Here is a 26,583-nt window from a genome sequence, read left to right on the forward strand (position 1 = left end):
CTTTTTGAGCCGCTGCTTCTCGTGGGATCAAGAAGATCTGGTAGGCCTGCTGGAAACCACCGAGGCAAGTAAACATGGAAGAGGACCTTTCTTTGGAGAACCTGATGCCAAATCCAAGGTAGGCACCTTCCTTCTCCCTTAAGACCCTCTGGTAGGGCTGGTTCGGTACGGTGGTTGAACAGAATACCGGTGGAACAGAGTTGGAAGTGGCCTCAGAGGTCTTCTAGTCCAACCCCGTGGCTCAGGCAGGAAACCCTCTGCCATTTCAGACAAAGTGGCAAGTAGTTCCACTGGTTCACAGAATAATGGGGTTAGAAGGGGCCTTGGAGATCTTCTAGTCCACCCTCTGCTCAGGCAGGAAACCCTTTACTACTCCAGACAAATGATTATCCAATCTCTTCTTAGAAACTCCCAGTGTTGGAGCACCCACAATTTCTGGTGGCAAGTGGTTCCACTGGTTAATTATTCTCCCTGTCAGGAAATTTCTCCTTAGTTCTAAGTTGGTGGGTTTCCATGCGTTGTTTCTTATCTTGGCTTCTGTTCTGGTGCATTAACTCTTTTAACGGATTAACAGAGTTGGAAGGGACCTTGTAGGTCATCTAGTCCAACCCCCCCTCCCTCCCAAGCGGGAGGCCCTACACCACTTCTGACAGATGGCAGTCCAATCTCTTCTTGAAGGCCTCCATTGATGGACAACTCTACTGTGGTTTAGTCCAAATCTCTCTCCTGGGCAGAGAATAGAATAGAAGATAGAATAGAATAACATAGTGGGAAGGGTCCTTGGAGCTCATCTAGTCTAACCCCCTGCTCAGGCAGGAAACACGACACCATTTCAGACAAAAAGTTGTCCATTCTCTTCTTAAAATCCTCCAGCGTTGGAGCGTTCACAACTTCTGGTGGCAAGCAGTTCCACTGGATATTTTTTTCTCATTTTTAAGAAGTTTCTCCTTAGTTCCAGGTTGCTTCTCTCCTTGATGAGTTTCCGTCTGTTGCTTCTTATCCTTTGGTGCTTTGGAAAATAAATTGACTTCCTCTTCTTCTTTGTGGCAGCCCCTGAGATATTGGAAGACTGCTATCATGTCACTCCTAGTCCTTCTTTTCATTAAACTACACATACCCAATTCCAGCAACCCTTCTTTATATATTTTATCCTCCAGGCTAGAAACGGGGAAGCTGTGAGTTCTAGTCTTGCCTTAGGCAGAAAAAAACAGCTGTTTGACTCATATATATTTTTCTTGCAATCGGTAAATCGCCTTTGAAAAGAGAGATTGCCCTCAACTTACAAACAGCGGGAATTTCTCCAGGAAATGGTCAGCAGCTCAAGGGACTCAAAGAGACCCAAAAGAAGAAATATGTCCATGGAAATTCTCCGTCATCTATGTCATGATTGTCCCACAGGTGGTTTTGCAAAAGGCAACTGGACTTTCTTGGTTTTTTTTTTTTTCTTTGAAAACGTTTCGGTTCAGTCAGAACTGAGGAAGCTTTTTGGATGAGAAGTGAAACATTTTCAAGGGGGAAACAAAAAAAAGACAAGGATGTCCAGTGGGCTTTTTGAAAAACCACCTTTGGGGTAAAAGAAATGTTTACCTAGCGAATGAAAACAGAAAGAAACATTAAAAATGAACGTGGTACAATCCTCCTAATCCACATAGTTGTCTGACATTGCTAAATCACATATAAAAATAGTGCATGTTTACATTCTATATACATAATATACAATACGTATATATCTATATCTATATATCTATATCTATATCTATATCATCTATATATCTATCTATATCTATATCTATCTATCATCTATCTATCTATCTATCTATCTATCTATCTATCTATCTATCTATCTATATCTATATCTATATCTATATCTATATCATCTATCATCTATCATCTATCATCTATCTATCTATCTATCTATCTATCTATCTATCTATCTATCTATCGTATCTATCTATATATCTATCTATCTATATATCTATATCTATATATCTATATCTATATCTATATTTATATCTATCTATATCTATCTATCTATCTATCTATCTATCTATCTATCTATCTATCTATCTATCTATCTATCTATCTATCTATCTATCTATCTATCTATCTATCTATCTATCTATTACATCCATCCATCCATCCATCCATCCATCCATCCATCCATCCATCTATCTATCTATCTATCTATCTATCTATCTATCTATCTATCTATCTATCTATCATCTATCCATTTAATCATTTCTTATTATCTTGATCTTTTATCTTTTCTAACCAACCATAAAACTTATCCCATACTTTGTAATAATCTGATTCATCAGTTTGTAATTCTTTTGTCAATTTGTCCATTTCTGCACACATCCAAATTTTCCTAATTATTTCTATTTCACTTGGAGTTTCTTTACATTTCCACTGTTGTGCATAAGCCAATCTCGCAGCTGTGATTATATGAATTATTAAATATATAATATCCTTGTCATATTTTCCCACGTTAATTCTTAACCAAAAAAAAATTCAGGTCTATATTCTATTTTGATCATACATATTTCTTCTAACCATTTCTGAATTTTCTGCCTGGAACTTTTGGGCTTCTTTGCAATTCCACCATAAATGAAAATCCACAAATCTTAAAGTGGCCAAGTTTGGGGGACCCCTGGTCTAAGGGAACTAGGTATATCTAACTCTAGCCCAGGGGTCTTTAAACTTGACAGCTTGAAGACTTGTGGACTTCAACTCCCACAATTCCTCCTCCAGTCATGTTAGCTCAGGAATTCTGGGAGTTGAAGTCCACAAGTCTTAAAGTGGCCAAGTTTGAAGACCCTTGGCTCTAGTCTAAGAAAGAGAAGGATTAGGAGGGAATTGAGAGCAGTCTTCCAGTACTTAGGGGCTGTCGTAGAGAATGACAGAATAGCAGAGGGACCTTGGAGGTCCTCTAGTCCACCCCACTGCTCAAGCAGCAAAACCCATAAAATTTCAAACAAATGATTATCTAATCTCTTCTATTTTTTTTTAAAAAAACCTCGTGACTGAGCACCCTTGTTCCAAAGCGTTTTGGAAGGCAGGTGGGTGTGTGTGTGTGTGTGTGTGTGTGTGTGTGTGTGTGTGTGTGTGAACCTATTCTCCAAAGCATTGAAGGCAGGAGAAAAAGCCCGTGGTACTTTTCCAATGTGCTTTTAACAGCCGGAAGGTCATTCAACTCTCCAAGGTTTCAGGACGTCCTCTTCCAAATTGAAACCGCCATTCAACAATTCGCGCACGGTCCTTCAACAATTTGCGCACGGGCTTTTTTTTCTGGAGATCGGTGTGTGTGTGTGTGTGTGTGTGTAAGCTGTGTAAAGGTCAAAAAAGTCAAGATGGATGAACCTGCGCAGAGGTCAAAGAAGTCGAGTTGTGCCTGAGTGATCAAAGATGCACATTTTGCATCAGAATCCAAATGTAAGAAGGGGCTTTATTCAATCCTACAATCAGAATGGAGCTGGAAGGGACCTTGGAGGTCTTCTAGTCCAGCCCCCTGCTCAAGCAGCAGACCCTAACCCATTCCAGACAGATGGCTGTCCAATCTCTTCTTGAAAACCTCCAGTGTTGAAGCAACCACGACTTCTTCTGGCAAGCAGTTCCACGGGTTAGTTGTTTCTCACTGTCAGGGAATTAATTCCTCTTTAATTCCAGGTTGCTTCTCCCCTGGATTAGTGTGATGACCCGGGGCGTGACACAAAAATAACCAAGGCACAAAAATAGAATAAAGTTCCTTTAATGCCTCCAACTTGGCTCCAATGTCTAATTATCCTCGGCTGGAAATCAAACTCTTAAAGAAAACAGTCTACGGAGGGAGTAAATCCAGTCCGCGCCCAAAGTAAAGTTAATTAGAAATAACAAAACCCAACACAAACCACACTGAAGAAATTACTACGGCAGGCAAGGATAATTACTTTCAGACTTCTACCAGATAGCGTAGCCACCACAGTTGGGAGGAAGCCAAAACACAGATAAGCTCCCACAAGAATATTTCACGCTTTGCTTCCAGCACTTGGCCATGCGCAGTTTGTCCTTTTAAACAGTCCTCCCAGAGGCAGTCCATGAAGGGGATCAGGGCCCCTTCCTCCCCCGTAGACCACGCCATTCCTGTTTCTCCCTTATCTGTTTCTCCCTGCGTGCCCTAGGATGAAGAGGGGATGGGCCTGGGTCTTCCTCTGAATGCCCAGCCCGGCCTGTGCCCTTCCCCAGCCTCCTCCACAACATCCGGAGCCACACTTTCACTCCCTGTCAGCTGTTCCTCCTCTCCTTCGGAGTCAGACTCCAACAGGGTAGTTTCCATCCGTTGGTTCTTGTCTTGGCTTTGGGTGCTTTGGAGAATAAGTTCACCCCCCTCTTCTTTGGGGCAGCCCCTCAAATACTGGAAGACTGGTCTCACGTCCCTCCTTTTCTCTAGACTAGCCAAACCCCAAATCCTGCAACGGTTCTTCGTATGTTTTAGTCTCCAGACCTTTGATCGTCTTGGTTGCTCTTCTCTGCCCTTTTCCCCAATTCTCAACATCTTTTTTCTACTGTGGTGACCAGCACTGAATGCAGGATTCCAGGTGTGGCCTTACTAAGGCTTTACAAAGCGGTACTAATACTAACACTTCACATGATTTTGATTCTAGGCCCCTGTTTATGCAACCAAGGGTCGCATCGGCTTTTTTGGTTGCTGCCACACATGGCTGGCTCATATTTAAGGGATTGTCCCCTGGGATCCCAAGGTCCCACTCACAGTGACTGTTATTGAGCCAGGTTTCGCTGAATCTGTATTTGTGCCTTTAGTTTTTCCTGCCTAAATGTAAAACCTTACTTTTGTCCACATTAGAATAGAATAGAAATAGGAATGGAATGGAATGGAATGGAATGGAATGGAATGGAATAGAATAGAATAGAATAGAATAGAATAGAATAGAATAGAAAATGAATAGAATAGAGTAGAGTAGAGTAGAATAATAGAATAGAACAGAACAGAACAGAACAGAATAGAATAGAATAGAATAGAATAGAATAGAATAGAATAGAATAGAATAGAATAGAATAGAATATTGGGATGAAGAATAGAACAGAACAGAACAGAACAGAAAATAGAATAGAATAGAATAGAATAGAATAGAATAGAATAGAATAGAATTCTTTATTGGCCAAGTGTGATTGGACACACAAGGAATTTGTCTTTGGTGCAAATGCTCTCAGTGTCCATGAAAGAAATGATACATTCATCAAGAGTCAAGAATCTCCAGGTGCAACACTTAATAATAATAGTCATAGGGTACAACATGCAATCAAATCATACTAGGAAACAATCAAATAGGATATTGGAATAAAGAATAGAACAGAACAGAACAGAATAGAATAGAATAGAATAGAATAGAATAGAATAGAATAGAATAGAATAGAATAGAATAGAATAGAATAGAATAGAATAGAATAGAATATGAATAGAATAGAATATGCACTTAGCACAGGCTCCTCGGGAACCTCCTCCTCGCTGCTGCCAGCCCCCACAATCTCTGAAGGCAACAGTCCACTCCCCGATGGTTCTGGCCCCTCACCTGAGTCCTCGCTCTCCTCAGCCGTCCGCGCCTGCTGCCGGCTAACCACAACAGAGTCTTTGCAATGTGTGAATTCAGAAAAGAGGTCAATTCACAAGGAGTTGCTTGCCTTAAAATAACCCACAAACAAATACTTGGGTGGATAACCATTATCTGATGGTTAAAGATAATTCTAAGTTCGCGAACCAAAGAAACAGTCCATATTTTTGGGAGGTGGGGGGAGTTCTGGACAGGACGAGCAAACCCCAGAGAGAATGAAGGAAGCTTGTACGTTTCACCTGAACTCTGATCTTGTTTTTCATTCTTTTGGGCAGTTTATCCCTGGATTTGATCCACCTGCTGATCGACAACTTCAGCGTCCCCGTGGCGTGCTTCTCGCACCCGCCTTCTGCGCTGCAGCTGCTGCGACGTAAGTGTGCAAGACGCAACCAAGGCGGAGGCATAGCTCATCCTCCACTTACCACCGCTTCATTTAGTGACTGTTTGGCGTTGCCACGCTAGAGGCGGTCTTTGACGCGCGAAGCCCAATGGAGCCCCAAACTCCCGCTGATCAGTGAGACATGTCTTAAAGCCTCCTTTTTTACAACCTTTCTTGGTGTTAAGGGAATCCCTGCGGACGTTAAGTGAGCCACCCCTGTCGTTAAGTGAATTGGATGATTGCTTGTCCGAAGGTCGCAAAGGGGGATCAAAACATGACCCCAAATAGGAGTCAGTGGCCAATTTTGATGATGTGACCATGGGGAGTCTGAAAATGGTCATAAGTTTGAAAAACGATCCTCAGCCCCTTTTTTCAGTGTCGTCATAACTTCGAACCATCCCTAAAGGGATGGTTGCAAGCCGAGGATCGCCTGTCCTGAAAAATGTGATGTACGACTGCGTTTCACACTTACGACAGTGGCAAACCTCCCCGTGGTCACGTTGTCAAAATCTCCTGGCGGTTGACTCCAAGTCGCTCACAGCCTGAATTTGGATCGTGGGGCCGCTGCAACAGTCATAAGGGTGGAAACCGGTCTCAAGTCAATATTTGCAGCGCTGTTACTTTGAACGGTCATTAAACGAACCGTTGTAAGCCAAGGACTACCTATATCTTGTTCAGTCTGATTAGTGTCAGAGTCATGCCCCTGTCAGAATCTGATTCAGAGGGGGAGGCCGAGCAGCTGACAGGGAGGGGGAATGTGGCTCCGTTGGCTGTGGAGGAAACTGGGGAAGGGCAAAGTCCTGCTGGGCAGAGCAGGGGTGAGGTAGAACAAGGGAGAGGGAGTTCAGAGGAAGACCCAGGCCCACCCCCTCTTCATCCTAGGGCACGCAGGGAGGAACGGAGAAGGGAGCAATGTGAGTTGCTGGCTTACGGGGGAGGAAAGGGCCCTGATTCCCTTCATTAGCCGCACCTGGGAACACAATGTTTAAAAAGGGAAGCTGCGCACAGCAAACGGTTGGAAGCAAATCGTGAATTATCTTTTATGGTCGAGGCTTATCTGGGTTCCTGGTGTCTTCCCAACTGTGTGTGTGTTTTGCTGGCCTTTCCAGTCTGCAATTGCTTCTCCTGCCCTGTCCAGTTAATGACTACAGTTTGGTTTGTTTGGATTTGAAGTTACAGTTTGTGTGTACCTTGTTTTGGACTGAATTTTCTGCAGCCCAAGGCTGTATCTGTATCTGTATCTCCAGCCAAAGGTAACTTGGACATTGGGGGCAAAGTTGGAGATATTAAAGAGACTCTTCTTGCTTATTTGGCTGTGTTGCCTTTGTGCCACGCCCCTTGGGGTCATCACAGACAACAATAGCCCTAATTAAATCAGGAGATTCGAGCCAAGCTTCAAAAGAATCCAAAAGATTTATTCGGAGCAACATGCCGGCATTCACGAAGCCAACTCTGGCATCCATCATTGACAGTCACCTGCGTCCCTGTTTCTTCCCCGGGTGGGTCATAAATCAGATTCTCCAATGAAGCTACCAAGGGCAAAGGCAGGGCAGGGCTGTTGGGCTCCCTGTGGAGGGAGGGCCGCATTTTCACCGCTAAACATTCAACGTGTTGGTGGTTGCAGAGCAGGGATTTGTGGACCTGGCCATCACCGGCATGGTGACCCTCCTGACCCTGGCGTCCGTGGTCATCTTCATGGAGGACGCTGTCTACCTCTCCAAGAAGACCCGTTGCTTCGCCAAGATGAAAACTCTCATCTGGAGCAACTCAGCACCCACGGTGAGCACCCAGCATGGCTCCCTAGTAACCAAGAAAGGAGGAGGAGGAGGAGGAGGAGGAGGAGGAGGAGGAGGAGGAGGAGGAGGAGGAGGAGGAGGAGGAGGAGGAGGAGGAGGAGGAGGAGGAGGAGGAGGAAGAGGAAGATGAGGAGGACTGATGATCCTGTTTGCTCTCTGAGCTTTTGCAGACATTTCATGACCCAGCTAGGGAACATCATCAGTGCTAGAAGGGAGAGGGCTTTGTGGAGAGGAGGGAGGAGGAGGAGGAGGAGGAGGAGGAGGAGGAGGAGGAGGAGGAGGAGGAGGAGGAGGAGGAGGAGGAGGAGGAGGAGGAGGAGGAGGAGGAGGAGGAGGAGGAGAAAAACGGTGGGGTCCTTGGTGCTCTCTGAGCTTGATGGTTTTCTTGCAGACGTTGCATGACCCAACTAGGGAACATCATCAGTTCAAGAAGAGAGAGGGGTTTACAGAGGGGGTGGGAGGAGGAGGAGAAGGAAGAGAAGGAGGAGGAGGAGGAGGGGGAGGAGGGGAGGACTGATGGTCCTGGTTGCTCTCTGAGCTTGGATGCTTTTGCAGACATTTCATGACCCAGCTAGGGAACATCATCAGTGCTAGAAGGGAGAGGGCTTTGTGGAGAGGAGGAGGGGAGGAGGAGGGGGAGGAGGAGGAGGAGGAGGGGAGGAGGAGGAGGAGGAGGAGGAGGAGGAGGAGGAGAAATGTGTGGTCCTTGGTGCTCTCTAAGCTTCGTGATTTTCTTGCAGACATTACATTACCAAACTAGGTAACATCATCAGCACAAGAAGAGAGTGGGATTTGTGGAGAGGAGGAGGAAGAGGAGGAAGAAGGCAGAGGAGGAGTGTGGGGGTCCTTGGTGCTTTTCGAGCTGCATGGTTTTCTTGCAGACCTTTCAATACCCAACTAGGTAACAGCATCCCTTCTAGCCCTGCTGATGTTACTTACTTTGGTAATGAAACATCTGCAAGAAAAGCACCAACCTTGGAGAGCATCTTGGACACCACACTCCTCCTCCTCCTCCTCCTCCTCCTCCTCCTCCTCCTCCTCATCATCATCATCCTCCGCCTCCTCCACTCCGCAAACCCCTCTCATTTCTTGTGCTGATGATGTTCCCCAGTTGGGTCATGAAACGTATGCAAGAAAACCACCAAACCTCAGACGCCACCAAGGACTCCGCCTTGCTCCTGGCATTGTCAGGTTCTCCTGGAGTAGCTCCAATCCCTGTTTTTGTGTGTGTCAGCTGCGCCAGATAATCAGAGTTGAAAGGGACCTTGTAGGTCATCTAGTCCAACCCCCTGCCCAAGCAGGAGACCCTACACCATTTCTGACAGAGGGCAGTCCAATCTCTTCTTGAGAGTATCATTAAGGGGGACTCCAGGGCTGACAAGAGTCATTGTCCTAAAGTCACCCAGCAGGCTTTCATGCTAAGGCGGGACTAGAACTCCCGTCTCCTGGTGATTGGCCCAAAGTCACCCAGCAGGCTTTCATGGCTAAGGCGGGACTAGAACTCCCCGTCTCCTGGTGATTGGCCCAAAGTCACCCAGCAGGCTTTCATGCCTAAGGCGGGACTAGAACTCCCCGTCTCCTGGTGATTGGCCCAAAGTCACCCAGCAGGCTTTCATGCCTGAGGTGGGACTAGAACTCACCGTCTTCTGGTGATTGGCCCAAAGTCACCCAGCTGTCTTTCATGCCTAAGGCAGGACTAGAACTCCCTGTCTCCTGGTGATTGGCCCAAAGTCACCCAGCTGTCTTTCATGCCTAAGGCAGGACTAGAACTCCCAGTCTCCTGGTGATTGGCCCAAAGTCACCCAGCTGGCTTTCATGCCTAAGGCGGGACTAGAACTCACCGTCTCCTGGTGATTGGCCCAAAGTCACCCAGCTGTCTTTCATGCCTAAGGCAGGACTAGAACTCCCCGTCTCCTGGTGATTGGCCCAAAGTCACCCAGCAGGCTTTCCTGCTAAGGTGGGACTAGAACTCCCCGTCTCCTGGTGATTGGCCCAAAGTCACCCAGCTGTCTTTCATGCCTAAGGCAGGACTAGAACTCCCAGTCTCCTGGTGATTGGCCCAAAGTCACCCAGCAGGCTTTCCTGCTTAAGGTGGGACTAGAACTCCCCGTCTCCTGGTGATTGGCCCAAAGTCACCCACCTGTCTTTCATGCCTAAGGCGGGACTAGAACTCCCCATCTCCTGGTGATTGGCCCAAAGTCACCCAGCTGTCTTTCATGCCTGAGGCGGGACTAGAACTCCCCATCTCCTGGTGATTGGCCCAAAGTCACCCAGCTGTCTTTCATGCCTAAGGCAGGACTAGAACTCCCCGTCTCCTGGTGATTGGCCCAAAGTCTCCCAGCTGTCTTTCATGCCTAAGGCGGGACTAGAACTCCCAGTCTCCTGGTGATTGGCCCAAAGTCACCCAGCAGGCTTTCCTGCTAAGGTGGGACTAGAACTCCCCGTCTCCTGGTGATTGGCCCAAAGTCACCCACCTGTCTTTCATGCCTAAGGTGGGACTAGAACTCCCCATCTCCTGGTGATTGGCCCAAAGTCACCCAGCTGTCTTTCATGCCTGAGGCGGGACTAGAACTCCCCATCTCCTGGTGATTGACCCAAAGTCACCCAGCTGTCTTTCATGCCTAAGGCGGGACTAGAACTCCCCATCTCCTGGTGATTGGCCCAAAGTCACCCAGCTGTCTTTCATGCCTAAGGCGGGACTAGAACTCCCGTCTCCTGGTGATTGGCCCAAAGTCACCCAGCCACCTTTCATACCTAAGGCAGGACTAGAACTCCCGTCTCCTGGTGATTGACCCAAAGTCACCCAGCCACCTTTCATACCTAAGGCAGGACTAGAACTCCCGTCTCCTGGTGATTGACCCAAAGTCACCCAGCCACCTTTCATACCTAAGGCAGGACTAGAACTCCCCGTCTCCTGGTGATTGACCCAAAGTCACCCAGCCACCTTTCATACCTAAGGCAGGACTAGAACTCCCGTCTCCTGGTGATTGACCAAAGTCACCCAGCTGTCTTTCATGCCTAAGGCGGACTAGAACTCCCCATCTCCTGGTGATTGGCCCAAAGTCACCCAGCTGTCTTTCATGCCTGAGGCGGGACTAGAACTCCCCATCCCTGGTGATTGACCCAAAGTCACCCAGCAGGGTTTCCTGCCTAAGGTGGGACTAGAACTCTCCTAGGTCGATTCCTAGTGCATTCCAGGTGGGCACCCAGTTGAAGAGGCCGATCATTTTTAAATTTTATTTTATTTTTTTACTTTTTGGCTTGCAAGCCATCTCCCCCCCAACAGTTTCCCCTGACTAAGCCTGCTTTCGGATGCTCTCATGGTGCCCCATGGCCTTCTTTCCTCTCTCTGCTAGGCCATCTCGGTCTTCTGCCTGCTGGGACTGTGGGTGCCCCGGGCCATGACGTACGTGGACATGGCCATTGGCGCGTGAGTATCTCTCTCCAGGCAGGTGGCCTTCCGGAGCTGAGCCGAATGGACACGCAGGGGTGGGGCTGGGTTGCCCTTCCGGATGGACGTGGATGGCTGAAGACCTTTGATATGGAGGATGGGGCAGTGGGACATAGAATCCTGGGGCTGGAAGGGACCTCAGAGGTCCTCTACTCCAACCCCCTGCCCAAGGTCATAGAATCGTGGGGCTGGAAGGGATCTTGGAGGTCTTCTACTCCAACTCTCTGCCCAAGATCATAGAGTCCTAGGGCTGGAAGGGACCTCAGAGGTCTTCTAGTAGTCCAACCTGCTGCCAAAGATCATAGAGTTCTGGGGCTGGGAGGGAACTTAGAGATCTTCTAGTCCAACCCCTTACCCAAAGATCATAGAATCCTGGGGCTGGAAGGGACCTCAGAGGTCCTCTACTCCAACGCCCTGCCCAAAGTCATAGAATCATGGGGCTGGAAGGGATCTTGGAGGTCTTCTACTCCAACTCTCTGCCCAAGATCATAGAGTCCTAGGGCTGGAAGGGACCTCAGAGGTCCTCTACTCCAACCCCCTGCCCAATGTCATAGAATCATGGGGCTGGAAGGGATCTTGGAGGTCTTCTACTCCAACTCTCTGCCCAAGATCATAGAGTCCTAGGGATGGAAGTGACCTCAGAGGTCTTCTAGTCCAACCTGCTGCCAAAGATCATAGAGTTCTGGGGCTGGGAGCGACCTTGGAGGTCTTCTAGTCCACCCCCCTGCCCAAGGTCATAGAATCATGGGGCTGGGAGAGCTCTTAGAGATCTTCTAGTCCAACCCCTTGCCCAAAATCATAGAATCATAGGGCTGGAAGGGACCCCAGAGGTCTTCTATTCCAACCCCTTGCCCCAAATCATAGAATCATAGGGTTGGAAGGGACCTTAGAGGTCTTCTAGTCCAGCCTTCTGTTCAAGCCAGGAGCCTTATGCCATCGCAGACAAATGATGGTCCAATCTATTGTTGAAAACCTCCAGTGATTCTTGGAAACTCCTGGAAGGCAAGTTCTTCCATTGATTAATTGTTCTGCCAGAAGAGTGTTGGAGCTCATGTTTGGGGTGAGCTACCATTGTCCATCACACCCCAGATTTGTTGATATACAATATAGAAGAGATGTTGAGACATTAGAAAGAGGGCAGAGAAGAGCCACAAAGAGGATGGAGGGAATTAGAGCCTAAAACCTATGAAGGATGGCTGGACTAGAAGACCTCCAGGGTCCCTTCCAACCATGTTATTCTATTATTCCGAAGACATCAAGCTGGGGCTGAGGGGGTGGATCTACCCAGGTTACGTGGAAGGAGGAAGAAACCTGTCCTTCAACACACAAAGCAGAGCCCTAAGCTGGTTGTGATGTTCCTTGTGAAGTCTTACTACCGCTTTATGATGCTTTGGTGAAGACCACACCTGGAGTATTGCATCGAGTTCATTCGTTCGTTCGTTCATTCATCCAGTTTTGGTCACCAGGTTAAAAAAAAAAAGGATGTTGAGACTCTTGAAAGAGTGCAGAGAAGAGCAATAAAGATAATTAGGAGGCTGGAGGCTAAAAATATGAAAGTGGGAGAGGAGGCAGACAGGAAAGAAAGAAAGGAAGGAAGAAAGAAAGAAAGAAAGAAAGAAAGAAAGAAAGAAAGAAAGAAAGAAAGAAAGAAGAAAGAAAGAAAAGAAAGAAAGAAAGAAAGAAGAAAGACAGAAAGGAAAAAAGAAGAAGAGAAGAAGAAAGAAAGAAAGAAAGAAAGAAAGAAAGAAAGAAAGAAAGAAAGAAAGAAAGAAAGAAAGAAAGAAAGAAAGAAAGAAAAAAAGAAAGAAAGAAAATCTGAGCAAACTATGGATGGACAGGAAGACATGTCTAGTTTGATGAAAAAGAAGGAGGGGGTGACATGATAGCATCTTCCAATATTTGAGGGGCCCCTAAAGAAGAGAAGGTCAAACTCTTCTCCAAAAAGCGAAAGAAGAAAGAAAGAAAGAAAGAAAGAAAGAAAGAAAGAAAGAAAGAAAGAAAGAAAGAAAGAAAGAAAGAAAGAAAGAAAGAAGAGAGAGAGAGAGGAAGGCAGGAGAGAGGAAGGAAGGAAGGAAGGAAGGAAGGAAGGGAGGGAGGGGAAAAAAGGAAGTGGGAGGGAGGCAGACAGGAAGGCGTGATAGCATCTTCCAATATTTGAGGGGCTGCCCCAAAGAAGAGAGTCAAGCTATTCTCCAAGCGAAACAAAGAAAGAAAGAAAGAAAGAAAGAAAGAAAGAAAGAAAGAAAGAAAGAAAGAAAGAAAGAAAGAAAGAAAGAAAGAAAGAAAGAAAGAAAAGAAAGAAAGGAAGAGAGAGAGAGAGAGAGAGGCAGAAAGGAAGGAATGGAGGGAGGGAAAAAAGGAAGTGGGAGGGAGGGAGACAGGAAGGCGTGATAGCAGTCTTCCAATATTTGAGGGGCTGCCCCAAAGAAGAGGCAGTCAAGCTATTCTCCAAATGCACCTGAAGGCAGAATCAGATAGAAACTAATCAAGGAGAGAAGCAATCTAGAACTAAGGAGAAGTTTCCTGACAGTGACAACAATTAACCAGTGGAACTGCTTGCCACCAGAAGTTGTGGCTGCTCCATCGCTGGAGGTTTCTAAGAAGAGACTGGATTGAAGCGGCCTAGGGCCTCCTGCTTGAGCGGGGGATGGGTTGGACTAGAAGACCTCCAAAGTCCCCTTCCAACTAACGTTCTTCTGCTCCACTCTCTCTGACTAATGATGGTGGCTTTTGGCTTCGCTTCTCCCCACGCAGCTACTTCGCCGTCTGCTTTTACCTGACGATGCTGGTCATGGTGGAAGGCTTTGGAGGGCAGGAAGCCTTGCTGGAGGCCTTGAAGGACACCCCCATGCTGATCCGGACAGGCCCTTGCTGCTGTTGCTGCCTCTGTTGTCCCCCCATCACCATGACCAGGTGAGTGGAAAGCAGGAGAGGTGTGTGACGACCCAGGGTGGGCTCCAAAATAAACACAGTCACAAAAAAAAAACAGGTGAAGCCCCTTTTATTTCTTCACTTGGCTTCCAAGTTCCAAATATCCTTGACTGGAGACAAAAAAAAAAAAAAACTCCCCCACATGCAGTTACGAAAAGGAGGAAATGCCGTTTAAGCTATAAATGCCTATAAATTATAAAGAGGAAAAACAACACAAACCACACACTGAAGCAATTAAGGGAACCAGGCAAGATAAGGGCTGGAGGACGTCCACAGATAACAGATAACACACACTGGGAAGGACGCCAAACTCAGAGAGGAACCATAAACTAGAGATATTTCCATGCTTTTTTTCCAGCACTCGCCCATCCGCAGGTCCGTCCTCTTATTCGGTTGTCACAGCTGCAGCCCATGAAGGGGATCAGGGCCCTTTCCTCCCCCGTAGACCATGCCATTCACGTCTCTCCCTTATCCATCCTCCCTGCATGCCCTAGGATGGAGAGGGGATGGGCCTGGGTCCTCCTCTGACTGCCCAGCCGGCCTCTGCCCTCCCCCAGTTTCCTCCACAACCTCCGGAGCCACACTCCCACTCCCTGTCGGCTGTTCCTCCTCTCCCTCGGAGTCAGATTCTAACAGGGGCATGACAAGGTGTCTGCATTCCAAGCAAGGTCTGGCCTTCAAAAATTTCAGCAATCGGTCCTCTGCCCGGTTGCTGGGTGGGCGTGGCCATGGTGGGCGTGGCCTAGTTGGCCTCTTGCACCACGGCAGGGAGGTGGGGCCATGTTTTTCCCTTCCCCGGACTCCAGAGTCTTTCCCCCCCCGATAAGGAAAGTCCACGGGGAAGCCGGAATCACTTAACGACGGGTTTAACTAACTGATCAAACTGCAGTGATTCTGTGATGATCCGGGGCGTGACAGAAAAATAACCAAGTCACAAAAATAGAATAAAGTCCCTTTAATGCCTCCAACTTGGCTCCAATGTCTAATTATCCTCGGCTGGAAATCAAACTCTTAAAGAAAACAGTTTACGGAGGGAGTAAATGCAGTCCGCACCCAAAGTAAAGTTAATTAGAAATAACAAAACCCAACACAAACCACACTGAAGGAATTACTACGGCAAGCAAGGATGATTAATTGCAGACTTTACCAGATACTTCTACCACAGTTGGGAGGAAGCCAAAACACAGATAAGCTCCGACAAGAATATTTCACGCTTTGCTTCCAGCACTTGGCCATGCGCAGTTTGTCCTTTTAAACAGTCCTCCCAGCTGCAGCCCATGAAGGGGATCAGGGCCCTTTCCTCCCCTGCAAGCCACGTTGCTCCCTTCTCCGTTCCTCCCTGCATGTCCTAGGATGAAGAGGGGGTGGGCCTGGGTCTTCCTCTGCCTGCCCAGCCGGCCTGGGCCCTTCCCCAGTTTCCTCCACAACCTCCGGAGCCACACTCCCACTCCCTGTTCTGCTGTTCCTCCTCTCCCTTGGAGTCAGACTCCAACAGGGGCACGACAGATTCACTTAGCGACGGAGACAAGAACGGTCGTAAAAGGGAGCGAAATTCACTTCACAAGCATCTCACTTAACGATGGAAATCCTGGGCTCGTTGTGGCCGTAACTCAAGGACGACCTGTAGTCCGGTGGCTAGAGGTTTAATCCAAGGATAATGGGCGTGTTTCCTTCTATCCTTTCCAGGCGGAAACTCCGCTTAATGCTGCTGGGCGCCTTCCAATACGCCTTCCTTAAGGTATCCTGCACTTTCCTGGGCCTCGTTTTAAGCGTCGAAGGCTTGTACGACACGGCCAACGTAAGTGGCATTCCGGGCCCTCGGGGGAGGGAGGGAGGGAGGGAGGGACACAGCGAAGCATCCTTCCTCCTTCTGCCTCTTCAGGGAAGAACAGAAGAAGAGTAGAAAAGAAGAATAGAAGAAGAAAAAAACCCACCCAAGGTCCCCTTAGCCCTTTTCTTCCTAAAGGGGAGGATTTAAAGAGGTAGTTTTCTTGGAGACGTTTTATGACCCGACTAGAGAACATAGTCCGTGCTAGAAGGGAGTGGGGTTTGCAGAGGGGGGAGGAGGAGGAGGAGGAGGAGGAGGAGGAGGAGGAGGAGGAGGAGGAAGACGGTCCTTAGTGGTCTCTGAACTTGGTTTCTTGCAGACATCTCATAACCCAAGTAGGATATATCATCAGTGCTAGAAGGAAGTGGGATTTGTGGAGGAGGAGGAGGAGGGAGGAGGAGGAGGAGGAGGAGGAGGAGGAGGAGGAGGAGGAGGAGGAGGAGAAAAACGGTGGGGTCCTTGGTGCTCTCTGAGCTTGATGGTTTTCTTGCAGATGTTGCATGATCCAACTAGGGAACATCATCAGTGCAAGAAGAGAGAGGGGTTTGCAGAGGGGGAGGAGGAGGAGGAGGAGGAGGAGGAGGAGGAGGAGGAGGAGGAGGAGGAGGAGGAGGAGGAGGAGGAGGAAGAGATGACTGCAGGCTCTTTGGTCCTTTCTGAGCTGGGTGGTTTCCTTGCAGACGTTTCATGACCCAACTGGGCAACATCATCAGGGCTAGAAGGGAGTGGGGTTTGCGGGGAGGAGGAAGAGGAGGAGGAATGAGGACGGCGACTGTGGAAGCCTTGGTTCTTCCTGAGCTTGGTTGTTTTCTTGTAGACATTTCATTACCAAACTAGCTAACATCATCAGCGCGGGGGGCTTCTTGACTTGGATTCTCATCCAACAAGGAGCTTTGCAGATTTTTAAAACGAAGGGCCGAGCCCAGGAGAAAAGGCAGTTGCTTTAAAGGGGGCAGATGGGGGGTGGGTGGGGGCTACCTGGGGGTGGGCTTCACTTCAAAGCCTAATTGGGACCCGTATCCTCAGTCCTGCATGGTCTTAAGTCTCTTCTAGCTTCATCTGATCCAGTCAGTTTCGTAACAGGGTCTAGTCAGTTTCTCAGCCCAGACCATTTATTTCTTCTAGTGAAATCAGATTTCTCAATTTGGGATTTGGGTTAGGATTACAGCTAGAGTAAGCATCCATCCAGCACAGGGGTCTCCAACCTTGGCCACTTTGAAGGCGGGTGGACTCCAACTCCCAGAATTCTCCCCAGCCAGCAGAGCTTACTCTCTTGTAATCCCTTCCTCTGCAATCTCTCTCCACTTTAGGAAATTAAGAGAGAGAGAGAGAAAAAAAGCAGGCATGGCTGGCTGGGGAATGCTGGGAGTTGAAGCCCACCAGGCTTAAAGTTGTCAAGTTTGGGGACCTCCTGATCCAGGATCTCTCCGCCGGTCCAGACCAGGAGCCTCTGGGGTTCAGCCTTGTTGGCATCTCTGTTCTCTTGCCTCTAGATTTCAGCCACGAGCGTGGCCCTTTGGATCAACACCTCCCTTGGCGTGTCCACCCTCTTTGCCCTCTGGTCGCTGGCCATCCTCTTCCGGCAAGCCAAATCTCACCTTGCAGAGCAGAGCATGACGGGAAAATTCGTTTGCTTCCAGGTAATTCTAGCGGTATAGGAGAGAATAGGAGGATTGCCCCGTTTCCCTGAAAATACGACCTACCCTGAAAGTAAGTCCTAGCTTGGTTTTTACCAGTGCCTCCAATATAAGCCCCAATTAAGATCCCACCCACTCTATCTGTCTGTCTGTCTGTCTATCTATCTATCTATCTATCTATCTATCTATCTATCTATCTATCTATCTATCTATCATCTATCTACTATATCTATCGATCTATTTATCTGTCTGTCTGTCTGTCTGTCTGTCTGTCTATGTACTATATCTACTATATCTATCTATCTATCTATCTATCTATCATCTATCTATCTATCTATCTATCTATCTATCTATCTATCTATCTATCTATCTATCTATCTATCTATCATCTATCTATCTGTCTGTCTGTCTGTCTGTCTGTCTGTCTGTCTGTCTGTCTGTCTATGTACTATATCTACTCTATCTATCTATCTATCTATCTATCTACTATCTATCTATCTATCTATCTATCTATCTATCTATCATCTATCATCTATCTACTATATCTATCGATCTATTTATCTGTCTGTCTGTCTGTCTGTCTGTCTGTCTGTCTATGTACTATATCTACTATATCTATCTATCTATCTATCTATCTATCTATCTATCTATCATCTATCTATCTATCTATCTATCTATCTATCTATCTATCTATCTATCTATCTATCTATCTATCTATCTATCTATCTATCTATCTATCTATCTATCTATCTATCTATCTATCTATCTATCTATCTATCTATCTATCTATCTATCTATCTATCTATCTATCTATCTATCTATCTATCTATCATCTATCTATCTATCTATCTGTCTGTCTGTCTGTCTGTCTGTCTATGTACTATATCTACTCTATCTATCTATCTATCTATCTATCTATCTATCTATCTATCTATCATCTATCATCTATCTACTATATCTATCGATCTATTTATCTGTCTGTCTGTCTGTCTGTCTGTCTGTCTGTCTGTCTGTCTGTCTATGTCTATCTATATATCTATCTATCTATCTATCTATCTATCTATCTATCTATCTATCTATCTATCTATCTGTCTGTCTGTCTGTCTGTCTGTCTGTCTGTCTGTCTGTCTGTCTATCTATCTATCTATCTATCTATCTATCTATCTATCTATCTATCTATCTATCTATCTATCTATCTATCTATCTATCTATCTATCTATCTCTATCTATCTATCTATCTATCTATCTATCTATCTATCTATCTATCTATCTATCTATCTATCTATCTATCTATCTATCTATCTATCTATCTATCTATCTATCTATCTATCTATCTATCTATCTATCTATCTATCTATCTATCATCTATCTATCTATCTATCTATCTATCTATCTATCTATCTATCTATCTATCTATCTATCTATCTATCTATCTATCTATCTATCTATCTATCTATCTATCATCTATCTATCTATCTATCTATCTATCTATCTATCTATCTATCTATCTATCTATCTATCTATCTATCTATCTATCTACTATCTATCTATCTATCTATCTATCTATCTATCTATCTATCTATCTATCTATCTATCTATCTATCTATCTATCTATCTATCATCTATCATCTATCTATCTATCTATCTATCTATCTATCTATCTATCTGTCTGTCTGTCTGTCTGTCTGTCTATCTATCTATCTATCTATCTATCTATCTATCTATCTACTATCTATCTATCTATCTATCTATCTATCTATCTATCTATCTATCTATCTATATCTATATCTATATCTATATCTATATCTATATCTATATCTATATCTATCTATCTATCCATCTATCTATCTATCTATCTATCTATCTATCTATCTATCTATCTATCTATCTATCAATAATCAATTGATCTCTCTCTCTCTCTCTCTCTCTCTCTCTCTCTCTATGTCCCAGGGTTATGCGCAACTAACTTAACAGCTGCAGTGATTCACTTAACAAAAATGGCAAGAAAAGTCTTATAATGAGGCAAAACTCACTTTACAAATGTCTCTCTTAGCAACAGAAATTAGGGGCTCAATTGTACCGTTTTCCCCAAAATACGACCTACCCTGAAAATAAGTCCTAGCTTGGTTTTTACACATGCACCCAATATAAGCCCTACCCCCCAAAATAAGCCCTAATTAAGATCCCACCCACTCCAGAGTGGATGGGTAAAAATTAAGCTAGGGTGGGAATAGGGGGGTGGAGCTGTCCTACTACTTACCTGTGGACAGGTGTAGCCAGGCCTCACATACCCCGACACCTGCCTTGTTGGCCCATTTCTTCTGCAGCTGGCAAGGCTGGCAAAGGTTTTCCTGAAGGCCTCTGGAGCCGATATGAAAGCTCTGGATCGATCCAAAGCTCCGTTACCGGCTGCAGAGGCCTTGCCGGCCACAGGAGAAGTTCCTGTAGGCCTCTGACAGCGAAAAGGAGGCCAGGAGCAACGTGCACCAGTGAGGTTAGTCAGTGGAGGACGTCCCCCGAAAATAAGACCTGGTGCCTTTTTTTGGTTGCAAAAAGTAAATAAAAATAAGACAGGGTCTTATTTTCGGGGAAACACGTTAGGCGGGCATAGGTTCCCCTGCTTGAGCAGGGGTGTGATGACCCAAAGGGGCGTGGCACAAAAGCAACCAAGTCACAAAAGTAGGTAAAGTCCCTTTCATCCCTCCAACTTGGCCCCCAACGTCCAGTGATCTTCGGCTGGAGAAAAAAACTCTCCCAAGAACAGTTTTTAAAGGGAAGAAATTCAGTCCGAACCCAAAGTACATCTAAATAAAACCCAACATAAACCACAACTGCAGCAATTAACCCGACAGGGCAAAATAAGGAATTGCAGAACTCAAAAGATAACAAAACACACAACGTTGGGAGGATGCCCGGAACCCAGATAAGACTTGACAAACCAAGATAATGCATGCTTTGCTTCCAGCAAGGTGCTGTGCGCAAACACTCTTTTTAAACACTGTTTTCCCAGCTGCAGCTAATGAAGGGAATCAGGGCCCTTTTCTCCCCCGTAATTCACGCAACCCACATTGCTCCCTTCTCCGTTCTTCCCTGTGTGCCCTAGGAGGAAGAGGAGGGTGGGCCTGGGTCTTCCTCTGACCTCCCCCTTCCTTGTTCTACCTCTTCCCTGCTCTGCCCAGCTGGACTTTGCCCTTCTCCAGTTTCCTCCACAGCCAACGGAGCCATACTCCCGCTCTCTGTCAGTTGTCTGGCCTCCCTCTCAGAATCAGATTCCAACAGGGGCATGACAAGGGGGTTGAGCTAGAAGACCTCTAAGGTCTATTCCAGCTCTATCCTGATTGATTAGTTCTACTTGAAACCCCATTCAACATACAGGTAGTCCTTGGCTTAGGAACCACAACTGTGTTCCAAATGTCTAAGACAGTCGAATAAGTGCCTTTTGCCCCCATTTGGCGACCTTTCTTCACCATCGTTATTGAGCGAATAACTGCTGTCGTTAAGCGAATCTTGCTTCTCCCTTGATTTTTGACTTTTCAAAAAAAAGGGGAATCACGTGACCTCGGGACAGTGCGACCGTCACAAATATGAACCAGGTGCCAAGCATTCTGAATTTTGGTTCCCGTGACCCTGGAGGTGCTACGACGGTTGTTATGAAATAAAACATAGCATCCCTTTCTGGTCACTTGGGAACTGTCACTAAATGCATGGTTTGTAAGTGAAGGACTCAGATAACCGATAATTAGAGTTGGAAGGGACCTTGTAGGTCATCTAGTCCAACCCCCAACCCCAAGCAGGAGACCCTACACCATTTCTGACCGCTGCCAATCTCTTCTTGAAAGCCTCCAGGGATGAAGTTCCCACAAGCTCTGTTCCACTGGTTGATAGTTCTCACTGTCAGAGAAAATCCCTCCTTATTTTCAGGTTGAATCTCTCCTTGTTCAGTTTCCATCTGTTATTCCTTGTCTGGCCTTCAGGTGCCTTGGAAAATAGCTTGACTCCTTCCTCCTCTCTGGGGCAGCCTCTCAAATATTGGAAGATGCTCTCCTGCCTCCCCTGGTCCTTCTCTTCCCTCCACTAGCCAGGCCCAGTTCCTGCAACCGTTCTTCGTCGTATGTTTGAGCCTCCAGTCCCCTCATCATCCTGTTTGCTCCTCATTGACACCCTGTCAACGAGGAGAGGCGATTGTTGTCTTGAGGTGGAGATGAGGCCTTTGTGTGTTGAGCCAATGTTGATCAAGGTTGCTTGGACAATCCCTTAAACATGAGAAAGCTATGTGCGGCGGCAGCCCCAAAATGCTAATACGATCCTGGGTTGTATAAACAGAGGCCTAGAACCAAAATCATGTGAATTATTAGTAACATTTTAATAAAGCCTTACTTCAGTTTAATTTTAGTTTACTTTATTGTCATTGCACCTCGTGCAACAAAATCAAATGCCATCTTCAGTGTACAATTTATGACTATGAAAATAAAACACAAACACACATCCTTCACATTCTATACAATTGAATTGAAGACCCCTGATATTGCATTAATACTGCACTATACAGTAGAATTCAATAGAGCTCCTGCCCTGGGATAGAAACTGTTTTTCAGCCTATTTGTCCTTGTTTTTATTATTATCCTGTACCGTCTGCCAGGTGGTAATAGTTCAAAAAAAGGGGTTCCCAGGATGAGATGGATCTTTGAGGATGTTTTGAACTTTCTTAAGGCAGCGGGAGCTATAAAGCTCTTCCAAAGAGGGGAGAGGGCAACCCAGGATCCTCTGGGCAGTGACGTTAACCCTCTGGAGTGCTGTCCTATCTGCCCATGTGCAATTGGCAAACCCTACAGAGGTGCAGTAAGTTAAGATACTCTCCATGGTGCAGCGGTAGAAGGTCACCAGCAGTTTTGCATCCAGTTGTTTGTTTCCTGAGAAGCCTCAGGTGGTATAATCTCTGCTGGGCCCTTTTGACCAGGGCTGCAATGTGAGCCCCCCCAGGTCAGGTCCTCTTTTATGATGGTGATACCCAGAAACTTAAAATTGGCCACTTGCTCCCCTCGGTCTCCATGGATAAGCAAGGGCTGGAGGTCTGACCTGTTCCTTCTATATAGTCCACTATCAGCTCCTTGGTCTTATTGGTATTGAGGAGCAAGTTGTTGTCTCCACACCACGAAAGCAGCAACCGTGTTGGTCCACCTCATCTCGGTAGGCAGACTCACACACACACACTGGAGATGAGTCCCACCGCTGTTGTGTAGTAAGGCCAGTCATGGAATCCTGCGTCCAGTTTTGGTCCCCACATTACAAAAAAGATGTTGGGACTTTGGAAGAAAGTGCAGAGAAAGGCAACAAGGAGGATTAAAGGCCTGGAGGGTTAAAACATATGCATGAATGGTTGCAGAACTAAGCAGAAACTTCCTAACTGAGAGTGAAATTAACCTGTGGAACAGCTTGCCACAAGAAGTTGTAGGTGCTCCATCCCTGGTTTTTTTTTAAAAGAAGAGACTGGACAGTCACTTGTCTGAAATGGAATAGAGTTTCCTGCTTGAGCAGGGGGGTCAGACTAGAAGACCTCTGAAGTCCCTTCCAGCTCTATTCTGATTCTTAGACATCTGAAATTGGTTCAACATCTCTTTGGCTTCCTCTGTTTTCAGGTCCTCCTCATTTTGGTGGCCGTGCAGTCGTCCATCTTCAGCATCTTGGCCAACGGGGGTCAAATTGCTTGCTCCCCACCCTTCTCCTCCAGAGCCCGAGGCCAGCGTAAGTTGTTTTTTTTGGGGGTGGGTGGGGGCGAGTTAAATCAAGATTTCCACAACCTGATCTCCTCTCCATAAGTTGCGATTCCGATTCTTGTAATTCCCAGAATCCTCTGTGCATATTTCCCACAATGCTCTTGTACAACATAGCTTCTCTCAACCTAAATCTGGGCTCTAGATCTGCTAGAACAGAGGTGGGGAATGATGGCCCTTTTATGACTTGTGGACTTCAACTCCCAGAATTCCTTGAGCCCTCATGGCTGCCTCATGAATTCTGGGAGTTGAAGTCCATCATGGCTGATTGAGGAATTCTGGGAGTTGAAGTCCATCACGGCTGTTTGAGGAATGCTGGGAGTTGAAGTCCATCACGGCTGGTTGACCTCACCTCATGAATTCTGGGAGTTGAAGTCCATCACCGCTGGCTGAGGAATTCTGGGCTTTGAAGTCCACCATGGCTGGTTGAGGAATGCTGGGAGTTGAAGTCCATCATTCTTCACCCTGTGCTAGAATAAAACTTCCAGGATGCCCAAAATTTTCTAAGTAAGGTGATGAGAAAAAAAATGGAGTATACTGAAAGAAATGTGGTGATTCATTAGAACTCAATGAGGAATATTTGCAATTAATTGTGATGATCACCTGCACCGTTGAGCCCAAAATTCCTATTGCTATGTGAGAGAGTTAAGTGAGCTTCCCCCACTCCAATTTTATGATCTTTCTTGCCACTGTTGTGAAATGAATCACTACCATCGTTAAGCGAGTCACACAGTTGTTAAGTGAATACGACTTACTCCATTGACCTGGCTTATCGGAAGGTTGCAAAAGGGGATCATGTGACCCCAAGATGCGGCAACCATCAAAAATATGAGTGGGTAGCTAACTGTGGCAAGAAAAGTCTTAAAATGGGAAATGTCTTGCTTAGCAACAGAAATTTCAAGCTCAATTGTGGCCGTAAGTCCAGGATACCTGTAGTGGGCAGCAAACGCCAGCAGCTCGCAAAGTCAAATGCACCTTCCGCGTATGCAGCGACTACAATTCCCAGCCAGCACGGCCACTGGGAACCATAGTCCAGGAAACTTCCGGAAGGTAGCATCGGGCGGGAGGCAGCTGCTTTCAGAGGACCAGGAGCAAGGGGTGGGATTTGACTGGTTCGGACCGGTTCTATAGAACCGGTTGTTAGGATTCACGCAGTTCAGAGAACCGGCAAATTGTGCCCCTGGTTGGCCCTGCCTCTCTCTGCCCTCCCTGCCTAGTCAGTCCTTATTGTGCATGCGCGACATTGCGTGCATGCCCGACATCGTTGACTGCGTTCTTCCCTGCCCAGTCACTCCTTAAGGCAGTGATGGCGAACCTATGGCATGCATGCCACCTGAGCTCTCTCTGCGGGCACGCCAGCCATCCTGCCAGCCCAGCTTCCCTGCGCATGCATGTGCCTCCCACCGGCCAGCTGCTCTTCGGGTCTCTGCCACACATGCACGAGGTTAGGGCCTTCACCGATCTCCGCAGTTTCCCCGTCAGCGGGCCCTACCTTTCTCCTGCACTCCTGCCACCTGTGCCTTCCCTGATCGCCTCAGGTTCCACCCTCCGCAGGTGCCTCTCTGTGGCAGGAAGAAATTCTGGGTGCGCAGGGACAAATTGCGAGGTTAGGGAAGGCAGGAACGGGGGGGAGGGCACATGTGCAGGGAATGCATGGGGGCAGGGGCGCATGCGCGGAGGGGGCTTGCATTGCATTTTGAGGATTGGGGCACGCACCTGTGCATTCGCGTGTATGCGCGCATGCTTTGGGCACTTGGCACCAAAAAGGTTAACCATCACTGCCTTAAGGTATTTCTTTTTTTCTCTCCTCCCGACGATCAGCTGTTCCGACGATCAGCTGTTCCGACGATCAGCTGTTTCCAACGATCAGCTGTTTCCGGTGATCAGCTGTTCCGGCGATCGGCTGTTCCGACAATCGTCTGTTCTGACGATCAGCTGTTCTGACAATCATGTTCTGACAATCAGCTGTTTTCACCGATCAGCTGTTCCGACGATCAGCTGTGCCAGGATTCCCCTCGCTATCTTACTGCTTCATCCAGGAGGCTATTCTGAGGCCTAGGAGGCAAAAAGGGGTGCTGGGAGGGAGCTTCAAGCCCCTCCCCCCAACGCTGTTTTTTTGACTTCCTGGGCCCCAAGGAAGCTTTATGGGAGCAAGATGGCTCCCCTGGAGGCTTCCACACGGCAAAAAAAATGGGGGGGTTTACTGCAAAAAGAAAAAAAAAGCCACGACCACCCAGTCACAGGGCCACACCCACCTAGCCATGCCCACAGCACTGGTTGTTAAAAAATTTGAATCCCACCTGATTCCAGGAGACAACTATAATCCTGCTGTTTTTTTTTTCCTCAATCTTTTGCTCCAAGAAATGCACTGCCAGCTCTTGATCCTGGAAACTTTTGTCCTCACGGTGCTGACCAGGATGTATTACCGGAAGCCGGACGACAAACCGGGATGCTGCCTCCGCGAATCTCCAGAGCACATAGCCGAGATCAAGCAATAAGAAGGAGGGTCTGAGACCCAGCCCCCCCCACCTCCAACACATAAAAACCCTGGGGCAAAACGGCCAAATTCCACCGTAAAGGTAGTCCTCAACTTACGACGCCCAAAATGTTACGTCGCTGGGACATTTGTGAGGCAAGCTTTATCCCCATTTTACGGCCTTCTTTGCCGCAGGAGTTAAGCGAATCTGAAAGGGGGAATCATGGAACCATCATAAACGTTGAGTCAGTTAGAATTTTGCCCGGCAGAAACCTCGGTCACCTAGCTACTATCTTTGAAAACATTGATGGAATGAACTTTCAGTTTCCAAGCTGCCGCACTGCTCCCCCTCCTCCCTTTCTGATGGCAACTCTAAAAAGACCATGGGAATATTTGATCAGTTGACATTAGCATCTGAATGTAAGTCATGTGACCCTGAGGAATGCTGCAACGGTCGTAAGTGTGAAAAAAACGGTCGTAAGTCCCTTTCTCCAATGCCGCTGTAACTTCGAATGGCCACTAAGTGAACTGTTATAAGTCCACAAAGAGGTTTGCTGCTGGCTGGTGGCATGAGAGAGAGAAAAAAATCAACCTTTGCGGAGCGACGTTTGGCCTATCGCCACAGGCACGCCTATTGTTAAAAGTGCGCAAAGCTCGCCAAATAAATCTTCGCGTTTTTCTTCTCATCGGAACGAGGCTCTTAAGGTG

The 26,583-nt window shown here is 46.9% G+C and overlaps 1 protein-coding gene across 1 annotated transcript; it reads left to right on the top strand.

Moving 5' to 3' along the window:
• Positions 1-26,583, top strand: SLC51A (solute carrier family 51 member A). The gene is made up of 9 exons (XM_087965608.1): positions 1-118; positions 5,882-5,976; positions 7,610-7,764; positions 11,138-11,211; positions 13,987-14,145; positions 15,850-15,961; positions 17,485-17,631; positions 23,265-23,370; positions 25,761-26,583. Exons 1-9 carry the CDS (start codon positions 75-77, stop codon positions 25,895-25,897), a joined length of 1,029 nt encoding a protein of 342 aa, XP_087821734.1. The 5' UTR covers positions 1-74; the 3' UTR covers positions 25,898-26,583.

The sequence above is a fragment of the Notechis scutatus genome, chromosome 4 (assembly GCF_049901735.1).
Source record: "Notechis scutatus isolate UNSWTSFEM ecotype Mainland chromosome 4, rNotScu1.2, whole genome shotgun sequence".
Lineage (NCBI taxonomy): Eukaryota > Metazoa > Chordata > Lepidosauria > Squamata > Elapidae > Notechis > Notechis scutatus.